General features: G+C 43.2%; 1 protein-coding gene across 6 annotated transcripts in view; it reads left to right on the top strand.

Moving 5' to 3' along the window:
• Nucleotides 1–20,461, top strand: part of C9H1orf112 (chromosome 9 C1orf112 homolog) — a 605,884-nt gene that overhangs the window by 428,954 nt on the left and 156,469 nt on the right. For 5 of the 6 annotated variants that reach the window (XM_040407709.1, XM_040407710.1, XM_040407711.1 and 2 more), the window contains 2 exons: nt 6,086–6,199; nt 8,270–8,374. In XM_040407709.1, coding sequence (XP_040263643.1) covers nt 6,086–6,199; nt 8,270–8,374 — 219 coding nt within the window. The remainder of the gene's footprint in view (nt 1–6,085; nt 6,200–8,269; nt 8,375–20,461) is intronic. The other variant, XR_005774249.1, reaches the window with a different exon arrangement.

Raw genomic sequence — 20,461 nt, 5'->3', positions numbered from 1 at the left:
CAATCATTTAATTCAACCCACTGAATTAAAGCTGAAAGTCTGAACTTCAACTGCATCTGAATTGTTTTGTTCAAAATTTATTGTGGTAATGTACAGAAAAAACAAAAATTAGAAAAATGTTGTCTATGTCCAAATATATATGGACCTAACTGTAGTTTTTGTGTTTTTTTTTACCACTTTTACACAAAGCTGTATTTGCGTCACCATTTTCTGGTAGGCATATTTTTATTTTTCTAGCGATCTTGCAGGATGAGGTGACTTTATTTTTTGTGGTATATAAGACTTTAGATTTCTCCAGTAACAGCCAGGCCCTTTTTGTTTCCGCTGGTATAGCTGAAAACGTTAATGCCAGCGAATTAACCCTTCCGATGCCTCAGTCAAAGCTGACCGCGGCATGTGCACAGTTTGCAGAGGGAGGGGGCTCCTACTCGCAGAAGCCTATGAGACCCAGCCCCCAGGCTGATTCTCTTACGCAACTGTCAGTGCGAAACTGACAGTTCAGTGCAACACAATACAGCATGTATTGTACTACATTGAAATGGGGATCAAACCCTGAAAAGTTGAAGTCCCATAGTGAGACAAAAATAAAAAGTGAAAAAAAAAATAATAATAAGTTTCAAGTAAAATGTTACATGTTAGGCATCTCAGCATCCATAACAAATGGCTCTATTAAAATCTCACATGATCTACTCCCTCGGGTAAACGCCATTAAAAAAAACTGTCAAAATAGCCATTTTTGTCACCTTGCCTCACAAAAAAAAAACGTAATACCAAGCGATCAAGAAGTTGTATGTACCCCAAAATGTTATCAATGCAAACGTTAACAACAAAATGAGCCCTAGGTTGGAGCCCTCGGGATGAAAATTCACTTATTATACAAAAGGTCATCCAGACTAAAAAATCCCTTTAGGCGTCCCAACCAAAAAGTTTGATGTATATAAAACTCATTCTTTAATTGTACCTTTAAAATTAAACCTACAGACGACAGATCATGAACAATTAAAACCATCAGGGACTGGCAATATGTCACTTGTAGTCTTGGAATTGCTGGGAGTACTGAGTGGGTGCTTTATTTGTCTGTGTGTTTATGGATATTATTACCACATTGTGTTATATTGAACAGACTCACGTCCATCTGTCACCATCTACAGTAGCCACTGGGGACGGTTAGGACTTATAACAAATTGGCGATCAGGCAGCCACACTGTTTATTATAAGTCTGCGCAACACTACTTGGCAGTTTTCTGCTCAATTCACTAGGTGCACACACAATGTGGCTGTCTGTATTACCACATATCAATTGTTCCCTGCCAGCGTTCAGGGATTTTTTGGTCTGGATGACCTTTTGTATAATAAGTCAATGCAAACGTTACCACAGAAAACAAACCCCCACATGAGACCATTGCAAAAAAAATTAAAACGATATGGCTTTTCAGAAAATGGCAATATAAAAACAAGATTTTTCCTTTTCAATAATGCTTTAACTTGATAAGACTTAACAAAAAAAAATATTAAATGATCTACCACATAAGGTTAAAAAAAAAAAAAAAACTGCCAGAGCAGCTACTTTTTGGTCACCTCACTAAATAGGTAATATTGAGCAATCAAAAAGTGTACCGTATTTTTTGCCCTATTGAACTCACTTTTTTCCCCCCCAAAGTGGGGGAACAATGTCACTGCGTCTTATGGGGCAAAAACTGATGAGTGCTTACATTATGGATGAGCTCATGAGTTCCAGAGTATGGGGAAGTGGTGATTGCAGTGCATGCTCATCATGCTCTTTCTCTTCTGAACCCTGCAGTGTGACCAAACAGCAGTGTATAACCACATAAGGGGTGTTGTTGTATTCAGAAGAAAATGGGTAACAAATTGTGGTGTCCTTTTTCTCCTGTTATCGCTTGTGAAAATGAAAAATCTGGGGCTAAACCAACATTTTACTAGAAAAAATTAAATTTTTCGTGGCTAAGCATTTCTAAATTCTGTGAAACACCTGTTGGCTCAAAGTGCTCACTACACTCCTTGAAAATTTCTGTGGGGCTGTAATTTTCAGAATTGGGTCACTTTTTTGGGGTTTTGTACTGTAGCGTCTCTGCAAATGTGACATGGTGCCCAAAAACCATGCCAGAAAAATCTTCCCTCCAAAGCATATTGTGCTCTGTCCCTTTTGAGTCCTGTGGCACACCCACGTGAAGTGTTGCTGTATTCAGTCGAAATTGCGTAAAACAAATTGTGCGGTCTTTTGTTTTTTAAATCATGTTGCCCCTTGTGAAAATGAAAAATCTGGGGCAAATGTTTCTAAATTCTAAGAAATGCTTATGGGGTCAAAGCACTCGCTATACCCATCAATAAATTCCTTGAGGGGTGTAGTTTGAAAAATGGGGTCAGTTTTTAGGGGTTTCCTCAGCGCCTCCTCAATTGTGTCATGGTGCCAGAAAACCATAAAAATAAAATCTGCCTCCAATAACTATATGGTGGTCCTTCCTTTCTGATACCTGTTGAGTACTCAAACAGCAGATACAAATACACATGGGGTGTTTCTGTGTACTACAAAATGCTTAACAAAGATGTTTTTTTTTTAAGTGTTTCTAAATTGTATTGTATGCCTGTTTGCTCAAAGCGGTCACTACACCCCTCAATAAAATCCTTTAGGAGTGTAGTTTCCAAAATGGGGTCACTTATAAGAGATTTCTACTGTAGGAGTACCTTAGGTTCTCTTCAAATGTGACATGGCACCCAAAAACTATTCTAGCAAAATCTGCTCTCCAAAAACTATATGGTGGTGCTCTTTCCCTTCTGAGCCCTACATTGTGCTCTTGCAGCAGTTTATGCACACAAATGGGGTATTTCTGTAAACTACAGAATCATTGTAATAAATGTTGAGGTTTGTTTTGCTGTTAACACTTGCTGCTTTACTGGAAAATATGAATTAAAAAGGAAGATCTACCAAAAAAAATCTGCCAGAAAATTTTGAATTTCATCTCCATTTTTCTTTTAAAGGGGTTGTCCGAGTTATGTAAAAAAAGATATAGCACTGTAAATCTGATGGTCAGCGATATATAAGTAAGCCAAGCAAGTTTTAGGCAAAAAAAATCTATTTCCTCATTTCCCTGGTTCTATTCTGGCCCTTGTATGTGTAGAACTACAAATCCCAGCTGTATAATGACACTGCTAAGAGAGTGAATACAAGTACTGCCCTGAGTGACATGTCTGCCTGCTGGGAGACTCAGCAGCATGTTTTATGTATAGAACTACAAGTCCTAGCTGTACAGTGACACTGCTAATACACACAGGATCTTCCCCCTACCTGCAATGCTCTGTAGAACTTCTCTTTCAGCTCCTGTACCCAGCATTTGTCTCTTTACTGCCTGCAGCTACACACTAAACACTTCAGCCCGGAGTCTGTGCAGCTGAAGGGGTTAAGAATCTTGGGAGAGCAATAAGAAGCAGCCGACAGTGCAGGGGGGGCGTGGCCAGCACAGTGATGAGAGTGCAGGGGGCGTGGCCAGCACATTGACGTCTGGTGTACAGATCTCTCAGGCTTGTGCAGGAACATTATCAGAGTAGGGAGAGAAGCTGACATCACAGGTCATGTGACCTTCAGTGAAATCTGAGGAACCAGCCACTGGAGATAAAGTGAGTTAATTGGAAAGCTGTTACATTTGCCTAGTTAGAAACATAGAATAAAAAAATAACTTGGACAACCCCTTTAACGCTTGTGGAGAACCTAAAGGGTTAACAAAGTTTGTAAAATCAGTTTTAAATTATTTGAGGGGAGTAGGTTCTAAAATTGAGTCATTTGTAGGCTATTTCTACGATGTAAGCCCCACAAAGTGACCTTATAACTGAATTGGCCCTTAAAAAAGTGGGTTTGGATTTTTTTTTTTTTAAAACCTGCTTTTAAAATTCTAAGCCTTCTAAAAAATAAAAAAAAATACAAAATGGTGCCAATATTTTGGAACCATTTTGTAATTTTTTCTCAATATGACCTAGTAGACATATAGTGAATGTAAAGTAATCTATTTCATGAGTTATTACTATCCGTCTTAAAAGCATAGAAATTCACATTCAGAATATAGTGAATTTTTCCAAATTTTCAATAAATTTGGGATATTTTTTTTTTTTATAAATAAAGGTAAATCATATTGAGAATAATTGACACGAGAAAACGCTCTCAGAATCACTTGTATACATACAGTGCTGCCCATAATTATTCATACCCCTGGCAAATTTTTACTTAAAGTTACTTTTATTCAACCAGCAAGTAATTTTTTGACGGGAAATGACATAAGTATCTCCCAAAAGATAATAAGACGATGTACAAGAGGCATTATTGTGGAAAAAATAATAATTTTTCAACTTTTTTTTACATTTGAGCAAAAAGTGTCCAATCCAAAATTATTCATACCCTTCTCAATAATCAATAGAAAAGCCTTTATTGGCTATTACAGCAAACACTTCCTATAATTGCAGACCAGCTTTTTGCATGTCTCCACAGGTATTTTTGCCCATTCATCTTTAGCAATGAGCTCCAAATTTTTCAGGTTGGAGGGTCTTCTTGCCATCACCCTGATCTTTAGCTCCCTCCACAGATTCTCAATTGGATTCAAGTCTGGACTCTGGCTGGACTACTCCAAAACGTTAATGTTGTTGTCTGCTAACTATTTCTTCACCACTTTTGCTGTGTGTTTTGGGTCATTGTCATGCTGAAATGTCCACTGGTGCCCAAGGCCAAGTTTCTCTGCAGACTGCCTGGTGGTGTTGTTGAGAATCCTCATGTATTGCTCTTTTTTCATGGTGCCGTTTACTGTGATTAGGTTCCCTGGTCCATTGGCTGAAAAACACCCCCAAAGCATTAGGGTCCCACCACCATGTTTGACAGTGGGGATGGTGTTCTTTGGGTTGAAGGCTTCTCCTTTTTTACGCCAAATGAAGGAAACCTCATTGTGACCAAACAATAAATTTTTGTTTCATCTGACCATAACACAGAAGACCAAAAGTCTTCTTCTTTGTGCAAATGAGCTTTTGCAAAGGCCAAGCGAGCTTTTGTGTGCCTTATCTGGAGAAGTGGAACCCAGCAGTGTGCAGTCCATTGGATTGTCTGCCTTGACATTGCCACCAGCAGAGCCCAGATTCACCAGGATGGCCTTGGTGGTGATCCTTGGATTCTTTTTCACCTCTCTAACTATCCTCCTGGCCAGCACAGGTGTCACTTTTGGCTTTCGACCACGTCCTCTGAGATTTTCCACAGTGCGGAACTTCTTGTATTTTTTGCTCAAATGTAAATAAAAGCTGAGAAATGTTTTTTTTTTTCCACAATAATGCCTCTTGTACATAGTCTTATTGTCTTTTGGGAGACACCTATGTCATTTACCATCAAAAAATTACTTGCTGGTTGAATAAAAGTAACTAAGTCAAAATTTGCCAGGGGTATGAATAATTATGGGCAGCACTGTAAAAGCATTCCAAAGTTATTACCACACAAACTGAAACATGTCAGAATTGTAAAATGTGGCTTGGTCCTTACAGTGAAAACTGGCTTGGTCTTGGAGAGGTTAACAGGCTTCTCTTAATAAATTAAGCAAATCTCATTCAAGCACAAAGTCGATCTGGTGTATGAAAGGCGAGTATTGCTAAATTCTCACCATTATTTGACCATATGACTTTAAATATCACACAGTAAGGCTCCATTCAGACGTCCGTAGTGCATTACGCATCCGCAATACACCCTGCCGGCACCACCATAAAAATGCCTATTCTTGTCCGCAATTGCGGACAAGAATAGGACATGCTCTATTTTTTTCCGGAGCTGTGGACCGGAAGATCGGGGAAGCGCTCCGGAAATGCTGATGCGGACAGCACAGTGTGTGCTGTCCGCATCTCTTCCGGCCCCTTAGAGAATAAATAGGTCCGCACCCGTTACGCATAATTCTGGAACGGATGCGGACCCATTCTAAGGACGTCTGAATGGAGCCTAAAACTGAAATAAAAGGTGTATCACAATCTGTAATCTATAATATACCAATAAAGTGACTTCAGGCATCAGTGTTAAACCAACCACATGATAACTGCTTTTGATATTTTTAAGGTTGTCTGCTTTATTTCATCCCTTTGTCAAGAAGACTCCCCATCACATGTGAAGTTTGCAGTTTTACACTTTTTATCACGTCTTGGAAGAATTATTATAACTCAGGAGGTCCAGGTAGCTTTTACATAAAATTAAATTACATTTTTATCACATGGTGTTCATTATTGTTCCAACTCTTAGGCCCCTTGCAGACGAGCGTGTCCGGATGCATCCCGGTGCATTGCGGCAAACCCGCGAGAGTAGGTATGCAATTGCAGTCAGTTTTGACTTTGATTGCGTTCCGTTGTTCAGTTTTTATCGCACGGGTGCAATGCGTTTTGCACGCGCGTGATAAAAAACTGAATGTGGTACCCAGACCCGAACTTCTTCACAGAAGTTCAGGTTTGGGTTCAAGGTTATGTAGATTGTATTATTTCCCCTTATAACATGGTTATAAGGGAAATTAATAGCATTCTGAATAAAGAATGCATAGTACAATAGGGCTTGAAGGGTTAAAAAAATTTTTTTTTTTTTTTTTTAACTCCCCTTAATCCACTTGTTCACGCAGCCGGCATCTCTTCTGTCTTCTCTTGTGAGGAATAGGACCTTTGATGACATCACTACGTTCATCACATGATCTTTTACCATAATCTCTATGGTAGAAATGATCATGTGATGAACGTAGTGACATCATCAAAGGTCCTATTCCTCACAAAAGAAGACAGAAGAGATGCCGGCTGCGCAAACAAGTGGATTAAGGTGAGTTACATTTTTATTTTTATTTTTTAACCCCTCCAGCCCTATTGTACTATACATTCTGTATTCAGAATACTATTTTCCCTTATAACAATGTTATAAGGGAAAAAAATAATGATCGGGTCCCCATCCCGATCGTCACCTAGCAACCGTGCGTGAAAATCGCACCGCATCCGCACTTGCTTCCCGATGCTTGCGATTTTCACGCAACCCCATTAATTTCTATGTGACCTGCGTTACGTGAAAAACGCACAAAGAGGAGCATGCTGTGATTTTCACGCAACGCACAAGTGATGCGTGAAAATCACCGCTCATGTGCACAGCCCCATAGAAACGAATGGATCCGGATTCAGTGCGGGTGCAATGCGTTCACCTCATGCATTGCACCCGCACGGAAATCTCGCCCATGTGAAAGGGGGCTTAGAAGTAATCCCTGCCTCCTCAGCTGAGACATACAATACTGTGCAAAAGTTTTAAATAGCTGTGGAAAAATGCTGCAAATTAAGAATGCTTTCAAAAATAGAAGTGTTAATAGTTCATTTTTATCTTAACAAAGTGCAAAGTGAATGAACAAAAGATAAATCTAAATAAAATCTATATCTGCTGTGACCACCATTTGCCTTTAAAACAGCATCAGTTCTTCTAGGTACACTTGCACACAGTTTTTGAAGGAACTCAGCAGAAAGATTGTTCCAAACATCTCAGAGAACTAACCACAGATCTTCTGTGGATGTAGACTTGCTGAAATCCTTTTGTGTCTTCATGGACTTCCAGACAGACTCTATGTTGAGGACAGGGATTTGTGGGGCCTTACTGCTGCTGCACTAGATTTTAAGAAAATGGCATTGGAGATTTAGTCAGGATTAATGGTGTTCTCAATGCTTAGAAATACAGGCAGGTAGTTATTCATCATGCAATACCATCAGGGAGGTGTAGGATTGACTCCGAGTTTATTCTGCCAATGTCATTGAGAACTATCTCCGTGTAAGCCTACATCAACAGAAGCCCTATTATTAATTCTCCAAGATATCTGGAGCAAACTCTCTGCCAAATTCCTTCAAACACTGTGTCCAACTGTACCTAGAAGAATTGATGCTGTTGTGGTCACACTAAATATTGATTTGATTTACATTTCTATTTTGTTCATTTACTTTGCATAATATAAAAAAAACTATTTATACTTCTATTTTTGAAAGCATTCTAACTTTGCCTACACCTGCCTAAAACTTTTTTACAGTACTGTATGCATCTTCAGGTGGTAGCGAATGCAGGAAAATAGTTGTAATACCTTGCACTGTGTTCCAAATTTAACAGTAAATTTAGTCTTACTGTCAGCATGACATTATGGTAATAATGTGTATAGAATATATCCCAAATATGCTGTATTAAGTATTATAATTTACAATAGTGCTTAGAAATGCTAATTGCTATTTTTTTGTTTTTTTTTAGGTTTCAGTACTGTCAAAAGTTTCTGGATTATTTTCACTTCTTCTTGCAGATCAAACATGGATTATTAAACAACATGCATTAGAAGCCTTCACTCAATTTGCTGAGGTATTTGCAAAGCCAAAGTATTCTTTTATTATGTACCTTTCTTTGATGATAGCAGTGAATTGTCAAGTGTGCTGTCCCCAGTGCGCATTGTCAATTGCAAGGGTGACATTTTATTGATGCTAAGAGATGGGGACCACTCACCTGATAGTTCACTGGTATAGGGCGCCAGAATTATTTGCAATGATTGCAGCAGAATTAGAAAAGCTGAACGTAAAAGAAGAATGTGATGATTCAGCTGCAAAGGTAATTAGCATGTTGTATTTGTGACATGTCCTCTTTAAACCGTAAAGAAACAGTTCAGCAAATAAAAATATTAAAGGCATGAGAAATGAATCTGAAGTTAGTTTTAACCCCTTATGGTTTTGGTATTTAAAGGGAACCTGTCACCGGGATTTTGTGTATAGAGCTGTGGACATGGGTTGCTAGATGGCTGCTAGCACATCCGCAATACCCAGTCCCCATAGCTCTGTGTGCTTTTATTGTGTAGAAAAAACGATTTGATACATATGCAAATTAACCTGAGATGAGTCCTGTACGTGATATGAGTCAGGGACAGGACTCATCTCAGGTTAATTTGCATATGTATCAAATCGTTTTTTTTACACAATAAAAGCACACAGAGCTATGGGGACTGGATATTGTGGATGTGCTAGCGGCCATCTAGCAACCCATGTCCTCCACTTTATACACAAAATCCCGGTGACAGGTTCCCTTTAAGGCTTAGCATTTTTGTGTAAGTAAATAAAATCAAATGGCTGATTCTCCAGAAATCCTGTAAGACAAAGTATTAAAATATTGCCATCAATATATAGTTAATCAGGAACATTAAAATCATATCGGCAATAACGTATAATCCCGGGCCACATTTCCACCGCTGGGTCCTCGCGGTTGTAACCTCAATAGTTATATAACACAACTGGTGTAATATGTGATCTGAATTTGCTCCTGTATACCGTAAATCATGCTCAATTGGCTGATAGTTTGTAACAATGACTCACTGATGTTTTATAGTGAATACCGATGGTTACAATTCAGACTAGCAACTTTCATGCTTAGATATGTGCAAATTAAATGAATAGAGATGACGCTGTGCCCCAGGTAGTAATATCATGTTGAAATAAAGTAGAATTTTATTTACATGCTGGATCAATAAAACTTATTTTCTGCAGTAGCGACTTCTGAACATATAAAGTGTGTTAATGATTGTCTATGTTGGGTGAGCTGGCTTTTTCTACTTTGACTTTGAATCTTGTTCAGCCGTGCATACTGACTCTTTAAATATATGATCGGATATTACTATTACATGTCTCAAATTTACTCTATCCCCTGCTCCATTTTATATTTGTTTTAAAATTGAGGCATACAAAGGCAAAAGTAGACCAGACAAAGTGATGACAGTATCTGGAGACGATAATAGAGACAAGCCAGCTAGACCTGGACTTGGTTGACAAAATTCTCATATTAGAGAGACTGATGTCTAGTGATACCAGAGTATAGTGCGATTAAACCACATTCCAAAAATATATACAAAAAATAAAAAATAATTCTACTTTTATATAGTCACAGGACTGAATTACATCCTCAGTTAATGGTGCTTAAATCTCATGAGATTTGTGAGACATGAGGATATCAAACTTAATGTGATCCATACTGAAATTGATTCCCTATAAACTGCTGTTGAGAATATGAAAAATCTATTACAAATTAAAATTCTCCGTCCCCTACTTTAAATTTTGGCCACTATGATTACCTCTGGAGGGAAGTATATTACAGGTATACTTACCCTCCGCAGTGCAGTGGTTCCCAGGATATTCTTCGCAGTCATGTGACCACTCCTGTAGCGTTTTCAAGTCTTTTGGTCCAGCACCGTCTTCTCTTCCTCCCTGAGGCAGGAGACAGAACGTCATCACTGACGTCACTGCCTCCTGCCGACCTTCCCAGGTCCCGACTCGTGCACACTACTGCGCATGCGCTGGGAACCCGGCTGTCTTTTGAGTGTTAAGACTTTTATGAGAAGCCTGTACTGACTCATATATGGCACGATATAAGCACTGTGTATGAGTCTCAGCATAGCGATCAGCCACAGAGGCTGATCGCTATGCTTTACCAGTCACTAGGGGAACTGTGGATGGCGAAGGGGGCACATGAGGGACACTGTGGATGGCACACAAGGGGCACTGTGGATGGCAAAGGGGGCACTGGATGGCACATGAGGGGCACTGGATGGCACACAAGGGGGATTGAGGATGACAAAGGGGGCACTGTATAGCACACAAGGAGCACTGTAGATGGCACATGAGGGGCACTGTGGATGACACTGGGTGGCACACAAGGGGCACAATGGGGCACTGGATGGCACAATGGGGTAAACTATGGCAAATAGAGGGCACTGGATTGCACTAGGGGCATTGTAGAGGTCACTGTTATGGGGGTGCTGTGGAGATCACTGTTATGGGGGCGCTGTGGATGTCACTGTTTATGGAGTGCTGTGAAAGTCATTTTTATGGGGACACTGGAGGGCACTGTTAAAGGAGCACTGCAGATGTCACTGTTATGGGAGTACTGTGGAGGTCACTGTTTTGGGGGCATTGTGGAGGTCACTGTTTTGGGGGCACTGTGGAGGTCACTTTTATGGGGGCACTGTGGATGTCTCTTTAATGGGGGGCACTGTGGATGTCTCTTTAATGGGGGCACTGTGGATGTCTCTTTAATGGGGGGAACTGTGGATGTCTCTTTAATGGGGGCACTGTGGATGTCTCTTTCATGGGGGGGCACTGTGGATGTCTCTTTAATGGGGGGCACTGTGGATGTCTAATGGGGGGCACTGTGGATGTCTCTTTAATGGGGGGCACTGTGGATGTCTCTTTAATGGGGGGCACTGTGGATGTCTCTTTTATGGGTGCACTGTGGAGGTCACGGTTGCAGGAGTGCTTTGGAGGTCACGGTTACGGGAGTGCTGTGGAGGTCACTGTCATGGGGGCGCTGTGGATGTAATTTATGAGGGCACGGTGGAGGTCACTGTTACAGAAGCATTGTTGATGTCACTGTTATGGGGACGCGGTGGATGACATGGTTATGGGCGCTCAGTATAAGTGATAGGGCTCATGCACACAACTGTGTCCATTTTGCGGTAAGTTAAATAAGAATACTTTCAGTATGCGATTCACATTATTTATTAATTTTTTGCAGTCCAATTGAATTCTATGGGTTTTAGATCTGCATTATGAGGACCAGAATAGGACATGTTGTATCTTTTGCAGAACTGACATACAGATGTGGAAAACACATGGATGTCATCAGTGTACTGTCCACATCTGTATGTCAGTGTCCTCAGAATTCATAGAACTCAATGGGACTGCAAAAAATGTGGATCGCAAAATGGATATGGTCATGTGCATAAGGGTTTAGATACACAGCTCAGCAGGCAGGATTATACAAGATAGGATTAGATACACAGCTCGGCAGGCTGTATCGTACAAAATGGGATTAGATACACCACTCAGCAGGCTGTATCATACAAAATGGGATTAGCTATACACTTCAGCAGGCAGTATTGCACACACCAGGCTGTGCATCAGGCACACATACATGATAGGGTTAGATACAGATGTGATTGGATATGCTTCCGATTCATGCTGTGTATCACACGCAGAAGATAGTGAGGGAAGAGCCTGTGGACTGTCAGTAATGGGATTTAGACACTGAGTGAGACGTATGTACATGTCTGGGTGTAGTAACATGGACACAGGAGTTATAGTGGGAGTAGCAGCTGCAGACAGAGCAGTGTGGGGGCTGTGGCCAGCCTGTGACTCATCACTGTGCAGTGCATCCAGGCTTCTGTATCAACAAAGTTATGTATTCAACAAAAGAGGAAGGGCAGAAAGTTAACAGATCTGCCAGGATATTCTAATGCCTTCCAGGGGGGACGGAAAGCTCAGACATAAAAAAAACAGGTATTGGGGGCATATGTATGAATGATGAGGGGTGTTAGGAGCACAGAAAAATAATTTTGATTTTGGGACTGGACAACCTCTTTAACCGCCTAACGCAGGATTGCGTTCCGGAGGCGGTCGATTCATTTCTCCTGGACGCGCCGGCGTGTCATCTCGCGAGACGCGAGATTACGCTCAGAGCCGGCCCGCGCATGCGCATCGCGGGCTGGCAAAAGTTAAAGGACAAGTTCGTCATCAGCCTGCCAGCCAATGATCGTCGCTGGCAGGCTGATGATTTTCAAAAAAACAAATCACAAGCCAGTTAACACATTATATTTATAAATATAAGGTGTTAAATGGCTTCTGTGCTCCTCTGCTGGTCTTTTTCATCGGTTGGTTCCAGCAGAGGAGCACACATCACTGTGAGTACACACCAAACACTTCACTTAGCCCCAGATCACCCCCCATCACCCCAATTAACCCCTTGATCGCCCCTGTCAATCACCTAGTGAAAGGGAAAAAAGTGATCAGTGTAAACGGTCACTTTTTTTTTCTACTGGTATTGACGGTTAGGTTTTAGGATCGTTTAGGCCCCTTTGTTAGGTAGTTAGCGTCGGTTAGCGCCCAGCCCACCGCACCGCAGTCACTGATTCGCTGATTAGCGTATCGCTAATCAGCATTTGTACTTTTATAGTATCTGTAAGTGATCAGAACTGATCACAGTCAGATCTATAATAGTATTAGTGTCACCTTAGTTTGCCCTCCACCCAAAACGCAGTGTTTGCCCGATCAGGCCTGATCGGTCGCCCACACGTGCGTTCACCCACGCCCGCCCCGCCGCGGTGACAAAAATTGTATTTTTTTTTTTTAACACTGCACAATCACTTTACAAGTGCTGCGGTGATAAAAAAAAAGCAGTTTTGATATTTTTTATCAATCGCAGCGGATTCCGGTACTTCACTAGCCTCCCATTTGTAAGACAGGCTTGCTTTTTTTCTTGGGTAGTCTCAGGGAATACCCCTTTAGTTGACCAAATGGCAAACAAGGGGTATTCTTCTGAAGAGGCCTACAGGATTCTGACCCAGTCGGATGAAGAATGGTAACCCTCATCTGACGAATCTAGCGGGTCAGAATATGAACCTGTAGAAAGCAGTGACAGTCTGACCCAAAGTTGGGACGAGGAGTTTGAGGTTCCTGATAGCACCAGGCGTACCAGGCCCCGTGTTGCTAGACCACAGGTTGCGCAGGATCCGCTTCAAGGGCAGCAGAGTAGGGCTGGCGCTGTCTGATTACGTGGTGAGGCATACACTAGCAGCGCAGCCCATCCTGGACCTAGTACCAGCACTGCCGTACAACATGGTGAAGTGGCGAGCACCAGAAGGGCAGTTGAAGCTGGTACGGTGGCACGTGCATTAGTTCCCCCGTCGCAGCCACCGCACAGACAGGCCCGTAGAGCCCCTAGAGTCCCTGAGGTGCTGGCAAACCCTGATTGGCAGCCCCCAACTTCAGCCGCACCAGTAATTCCCCCTTTCACCTCCCAGTCTGGAGTTCGGGTTGAGACAGCTCAGATCGGTTCGGCACTGGGATTTTTTGAGCTGTTCTTGACTGCGGAGCTCTTGAACTTAGTCGTGGCAGAAACAAATCGGTATGCCACTCAATTTATAGCCGCCAACCCGGGAAGCTTTTATGCCCAGTCTTTCCGGTGGAAACCCGTCCAAGTTTCCGAAATTAAAATTTTTCTGGGCCTTCTCCTCAACATGGGCCTGACAAAAAAGCATGAATTGCGGTCATATCTGTCCACGAACCCAATTCATCACATGCCCATGTTCTCTTAGACCATCCTGCGTTTCCTGCACTTTAGTGACAACAGCACCTCTCGTCCCAGAGGCCACCCAGCTTTTGACCGGCTCCACAAAATTCGGCCCCTCATAGACCACTTCAACACCAAATTTGCAGATTTGTATACCCCTGAGCAAAACATCTGCGTAGACGAGTCCCTTATACATTTTACCGGGCGCCTTGGCTTCAAACAATACATGCCAAGCAAGCGCGCCCGGTATGGGGTCAAATTGTATAAGCTCTGTGAAAGGGCCACAGGCTATACCCACAAATTTTGGATCTATGAGGGTAAAGATCAGACCCTGGAGCTGGTCGGTTGCCCTGACTACCTGGGGAGCAGTGGGATGACAGTCTGGGACTTGGTGTCACCCTTATTTGGCAAGGGGTACCATCTTTATGTGGACAATTTTTACCAAGTGTGCCCCTCTTCAGGCATTTGTTCCTAGAACAGATTGGCTGCTGTGGCACCGCGCGACCTAGACACCGGGGCTTCCCCCAATGGCTCGTTACCAGCCGTCTTGCAAGGGGGGAGAGGGCTGCCTTGTGTAACGAAGAACTGCTTGCGGTGAAATGGAGAGACAAGCGTGACGTTTACATGCTCTCCTCCATACACGCAGACACGACAATACAAATAGAACGGGCAACCAGTGTCATTGAAAAGCCCCTCTCAGTCCACGACTATAATTTGCTCATGGGAGGGGTGGACTTCAATGACCAGATGTTGGCTCCTTATTTAGTTTCCCGACGCAGGTATAAGAAGGTGTCTGTATATTTGATTCAATTGGCTGCATATAATAGTTTTGTTCTCTACAGTAAGGCTGGGAGAACAGGATCCTTCCTCAAATTTCAGGAAGAGATCATCGAGAACCTCCTGTATCCAGGAGGTTCCGTCGCCCCATCCACCAGTGTAGTGAGCCGTCTACACGAGCGACATTTCCCCAGTGTCATTTCTGGTACCTCAACCAAAGCGCCACGCCGAAAAAGATGTCGTGTCTGTAGCAGGAGTGGAATAAGGCGTGACACCCGCTATTTCTGTTCTGACTGCCCTGACCACCCTGCCCTATGCTTAGGGGAGTGTTTCTGGAAGTACCACACACAGGTACACTTAGCATAGGGATTGCGTTCCACAGGACAGGCACACAGGGCTATTAGGGCCCTTTCACTCACAGCTTCTGCAAACCTCTCCTTTCACCTGGGACAAAGTGCATAATGTACTTCGCCACATCTCTGGGCGATTTGCACATTGTCCCATGGGGAAGGAGAGGTTTGTCCTATAAAGGTAAAAAAAAAAATCACCGGTAAGCAAAAAAGTTAATGTTCTGTTCAAAAAGTTAAAGTTTATAAAAGTTAATGTTCCGTTCAAATGTTATAAAAACTTAATGTTAATAAATTTATTGCGTTGCGGCCTGTTTTTTTCTTTTTTGTTTTGTTTTTTTTACCTTCTAGGTGGACCAACCGATGAACGAGCTGCAGCACTGATGTGCATTCTGACAGAAGCATTGCGCTGCTGTCAGATTACACAAAAGTCAGTGTATATGGCGCTGCAAGACGAGATTTCTCCTCTGCAGTAAAAGATGTTTGCCGAGGCATATGAGCTGTTCATATGCTTTGGCAAACACTTTGTATATAAAAAAAAAATATAAATCCCGGCAATGATTTATTCATTCACATCGATTGATGTCAATGGAGAAATCGGGTTTGCCAGGGCATACGAGCTAAGTGGGTATGGATGTTGGGCGGAGCTCCTATGTCCTGGCAGACGCCTTTCCCCTCCTTTTTTTTTTTGGCAGAGATTTTTTCATCCACATTGATCGATGCGAATGAAGAAATCTGTGCCATTCATTTTTTCTTTCAGCTCAGAGGCTGAACTGAAAAAAAAAATCTCATTACCCGTATGCTCAATATAAGGAGAATAGCAGAAACGCCTAATGCTGGCCATACATGTAATGATTGTGGAGACCCTCAAATGCCAGGGCAGTACAAACACCCCACAAATGACCCCATTTTGGAAAGAAGACACTCCAAGGTATTCGCTGAGGGGCATATTGAGTCCATGAAAGATTAAAATTTTTGTCCCAAGGGGGGCGGAGCTAACTGCCGGCTGAGGAAGACGTCTCCTTTCCCAGCTCTGCTGAGAGTGCCACAATCTCTCATCATCATCAGTCAGGCGAGCCTTGAAAGACCTCGTTCCAGGCATTTTTGGATCGCAGACACTACCAGCTTCATTTTGAGACCTGCCTCGGCTCGCAAAACAGCTCCGGGCCTTAACTACAACTGCGGCCTAGCACATCCACGGGCTAGATTTGCGCCGGACGCAGCCGTCCGCTGCGCTTTATCTGCCGCTACCACCCGGTATAATCTCAAGCACAGCTACCAACCGAGCGGAGTCTCATAGCCCGGCCACCAGAGCAGCCCCTGCAGGCTTCAAAGACCAACTCGACACCGCAACAGAAGTTACCTACAGCAAGCAGGCGCCATCTTGGCCACCGGTCCAGTCGGCAACAGACAAGCAATCATCCGACACCGGACTCTGAGAATAAGGTACCCCCCCTAATCTCCTTGTCTCCTGAGACCCAATACCTACAGGGCTACAGGATCTTGCCATATAGATCCCCACCGCTCCACGCAGGTCTCCAGCTGCGGCAACTGCGCTGTGCCCCAATATATCGGTGTCAGCTCTGGCCCTGCTACATCTTAAAGCACCGATTCATAGTCGCTCTCTCCTCCTTACTGCCTCCCGGTACATTGTAGTCATAATCTGCACATTAAGAACCACCCCGGATTCAATCAGCAGATTTAAAGAGACAGTACCCTATTTTATAAAGCATTAAAAGGGGGGCGATTCTACCGCCTGAACATCATGAACACTTGAGGCTATAGCTCCGTAAATGAGATCACCACCGTAGCTTCGTTAGCACAAACTGGCACTCAGATCATGGTGAAAATTGGAGGTCCCAGACCTGGAGATCAAGAATCACAATACAGGAAGAATCCTACCTCCGGCGAGATGGATAAATTCATTAAAAAAGCTGCTATTCTCCACGTCTCTAAAGATTCCAAGATGGCGCAGACTCCAACCCGCGCCCCGCACTCAAAACAAAACGAGCTGCTGGAAAAAGCCACCGGAGGTGAAGATGATACAGATGACCTTCCAATCTCACGCTCCTTCCTGAAAGAATTGCTTTTATCTTCCCTAGCATCCGCCCTGGAGCCATTAAGCTCCGACTTAGCCGTGATTAAGCAAGATATATCGCAGGTGGGAGGTCATGTGGATACCTTAGAAACCACCCAGAAAGCCATTATCCGTCACCAATCTGAAGTGGCGCAACGCTTCCAAGCCATTCAACAAAAGATGAACTGTCTTTGCAATTCCCTGGAAGACCAAGAAAACAGAGGTAGGCGCAACAACCTTCGATTCCGTGGCGTCCCGGAAACCGTAGATACAGGAGATATTGCCAGCACAGTGGTGCAAATTTGCATGTCCCTTCTGGGCCCAGAATCCGCCCATGAGGTCATTTTAGAGAGGGCACACCGTGCACTGAGGCCCAAACCAGCTCCCTCAGCCCCACCAAGGGACATTATCTGTAAATTTCTCAGCTTTCCTGTCAAAGAAGCAGTTACTCTTAAAGCGCGACAATCTGGGAAAGTATCCTGGGATGGCCAAGACATACAAATCTTTCAATATCTAGCACAATCCACCCTAGACAAAAGAAGGACCCTTAAACCTCTCACAAGCTGGCTAAGGGAACATAGGATCCCTTACAGATGGTCCTTCCCCTTTGGCCTATCATTCATGTATGAAGGACGCAGACTCTGTTTCCAACTACACTGACCTGGATCAAGTCTTCGACCATCTACAGATTGAGCCCCTCCAGATAGATAATTGGGACCCTATCCAGGACTTATCCAACCTTCCCGAATTACCACATCCAGGCATCTGGGAACGTCAACGCACCCCAAAACGCCAGAAAAGCCCCAGAAACTCCAGAAGAAATACGTCCAGAAGACTACCTATGGACAACTAACCAGGTCCTTTAGAGGACCACTATTTCGGCCAGATCTTTAACACCCTGGTGTTCCCCCCCAACACAACATAGGCATCTACATGCCCTTTCTCTTGCTAGCTAAGCTAGTGATGTTTGTTTTTAGTTTTGATGTTTTTTTCTTGTGTTCTAGGATGTACGCCGCTATGCGGACTCTTTAATTTCCTGCAGTTAGGAAAGATGCTATATACTTACCCGTGCTTCCAGATGGGTCTTGGGTGTGAGTCCCTGGTAGTGATAAGCGATGAAACTGCCCCTCCTCTCTCTATAAGGTAAGATGGCGAACCTACAAATTACATCTTACAATGTGAAGGGCTTCAATGCCCCTTCCAAACGCTGTCAAATTTTCTCTGCACTAAAGAAAATGGGGTTCTCTGTCGTGCTCCTCCAGGAGACGCATTTTAAATTCAATCACTACCCGAACCTTTCCCACTCTTGCTTCCCTACTTGGTACCACTGCGGAGCCAACTCCTCCGCCTCTAGAGGAGTTAGCGTGGGATTTAGCAAAACTACCCCTTTCGCCTACAGGGACCACATCCAAGACCCAGAAGGGAGGTTTATCTTCTTAAAAGGTGATATTGCTAATCAGACCTATACGTTTGTTAATGTCTATGCCCCAAATGTCAACCAGGCCGCTTGGTTCCATAAAATTCTCCAGACTTTGGACCAATTTTGTAAAGGTGTAACCGTTATGGGAGGCGACTTTAATCTTACACTAGTCCCCCATAGACTCTTCCTCCAAAAAATCTTCGGTCTCTAATAAGGCCCTTAGCAAATTGAGGAAATCTTTCCACGACCACCGCCTGGTTGACATTTGGAGAACCCTGAACCCTGATGTTAAAGATTATACATTCTACTCCTACCCCCATAGATCATACCAACGCCTAGACTATCTATTAGTCTCTTCCCAGCATATTCAGCTTTGTTCTAAGGCCCAAATTGGTTCCATTAGTCTCTCTGACCATGCCCCCATTTGGATCAATATATCTACTCCAGATAGACCTCCCAGAACATTTAGGTGGAAGCTCAATGAACAACTAATTCAAACCCCTGACAATAAGGAAAAAGTCCTTAAATGGCTAAGGGACTTTTTTTCCTCCAATGATACCCCAGGTACCCACCCACCCTTATATCCTATGGGACACACACAAAGCCTATATTTGTGGCCAACTCATCAGCTTAGGCTCCTACATAAAAAAAAAATAGACTTTCCAGTATCGAATCTCTCCTGAAAGACATCAGGGATATTGAGGCCCTTCATAAAAGATCCTTGTTGGACACCAATTTAGAAAAATTAACACTCCTCAGAGCTGACCTAAAAAATCTTCTCAATACTCAGTCCGCCAAATACTTCCTCCATGCTCAGTATAAGTACTTTGCCCATGGGGACAAAGTGACCAAGTTTATGATGTCTCGTATTAAAAAAAGGAAGACCCAAAACTTTATATGCAAAATACGTAATAATGATGGAAACATGCTAAATGACACACAAACTATAGCCCGGAGATTCTCTGAATTTTACCACTCCCTTTATAACCTTCCCCCCAGGGAATCAATGACCCGAATGTCCCACATCAAGACTCAATAAAACTTTTCCTCCGGTCTATAAAAATCCCCCAAATCTCTGAAACTCAGATTAACTCCCTTAGTTTCCCCTTCACCAGTGAGGAGCTCCTCTTAGCGATCAAACAGCTCCCGAAAGGGAAAGCTCCCGGCCCCGATGGGTTCCCTGCTCTATACTTTCGCACTTTTAGCTCCATCCTCTTGCCATACCTACTCAGTTTGCAATCAATCTCTACGAGGAGACCCTCTATCTCAGGAGATGACCAGAGCCAACATCACCATCATCCCTAAAGAGGGGAAGGACCCCACCGACTGTGGCAACTACCGGCCCATCTCCCTATTGAATTTGGATCTAAAACTACTAGCTAAACTCTTAGCTAAACGCCTAGCCCTTATACTTCCCCAACTTATTCATAGAGACCAAACGGGCTTCATTAAAGGAAGGGAGGGTAAAGACAACACGGCAAGAGTACTAAACGTTCTATTTCACGCCTCAAAATTCCATCTTCCCCTGGTCATGGTCATCACCGATGCCGAAAAAGCATTTGATCGGGTTAATTGGAATTTCATGTACAGTACCTTAGAGCAATTTGGTATCCCCAGCGCCTTTATACGCTCGGTTCAAGCTATGTACACCAGTGCCTCGGCGTCGGTGCTGATCAATGACACCATCTCCCATCCTTTTCCCATAAAAAATGGGACTAGGCAGG

The sequence above is a fragment of the Bufo bufo genome, chromosome 9, assembly GCF_905171765.1.
Source record: "Bufo bufo chromosome 9, aBufBuf1.1, whole genome shotgun sequence".
Taxonomy (NCBI): domain Eukaryota; kingdom Metazoa; phylum Chordata; class Amphibia; order Anura; family Bufonidae; genus Bufo; species Bufo bufo.
This window is presented reverse-complemented; position numbering and strand designations above follow the sequence as displayed.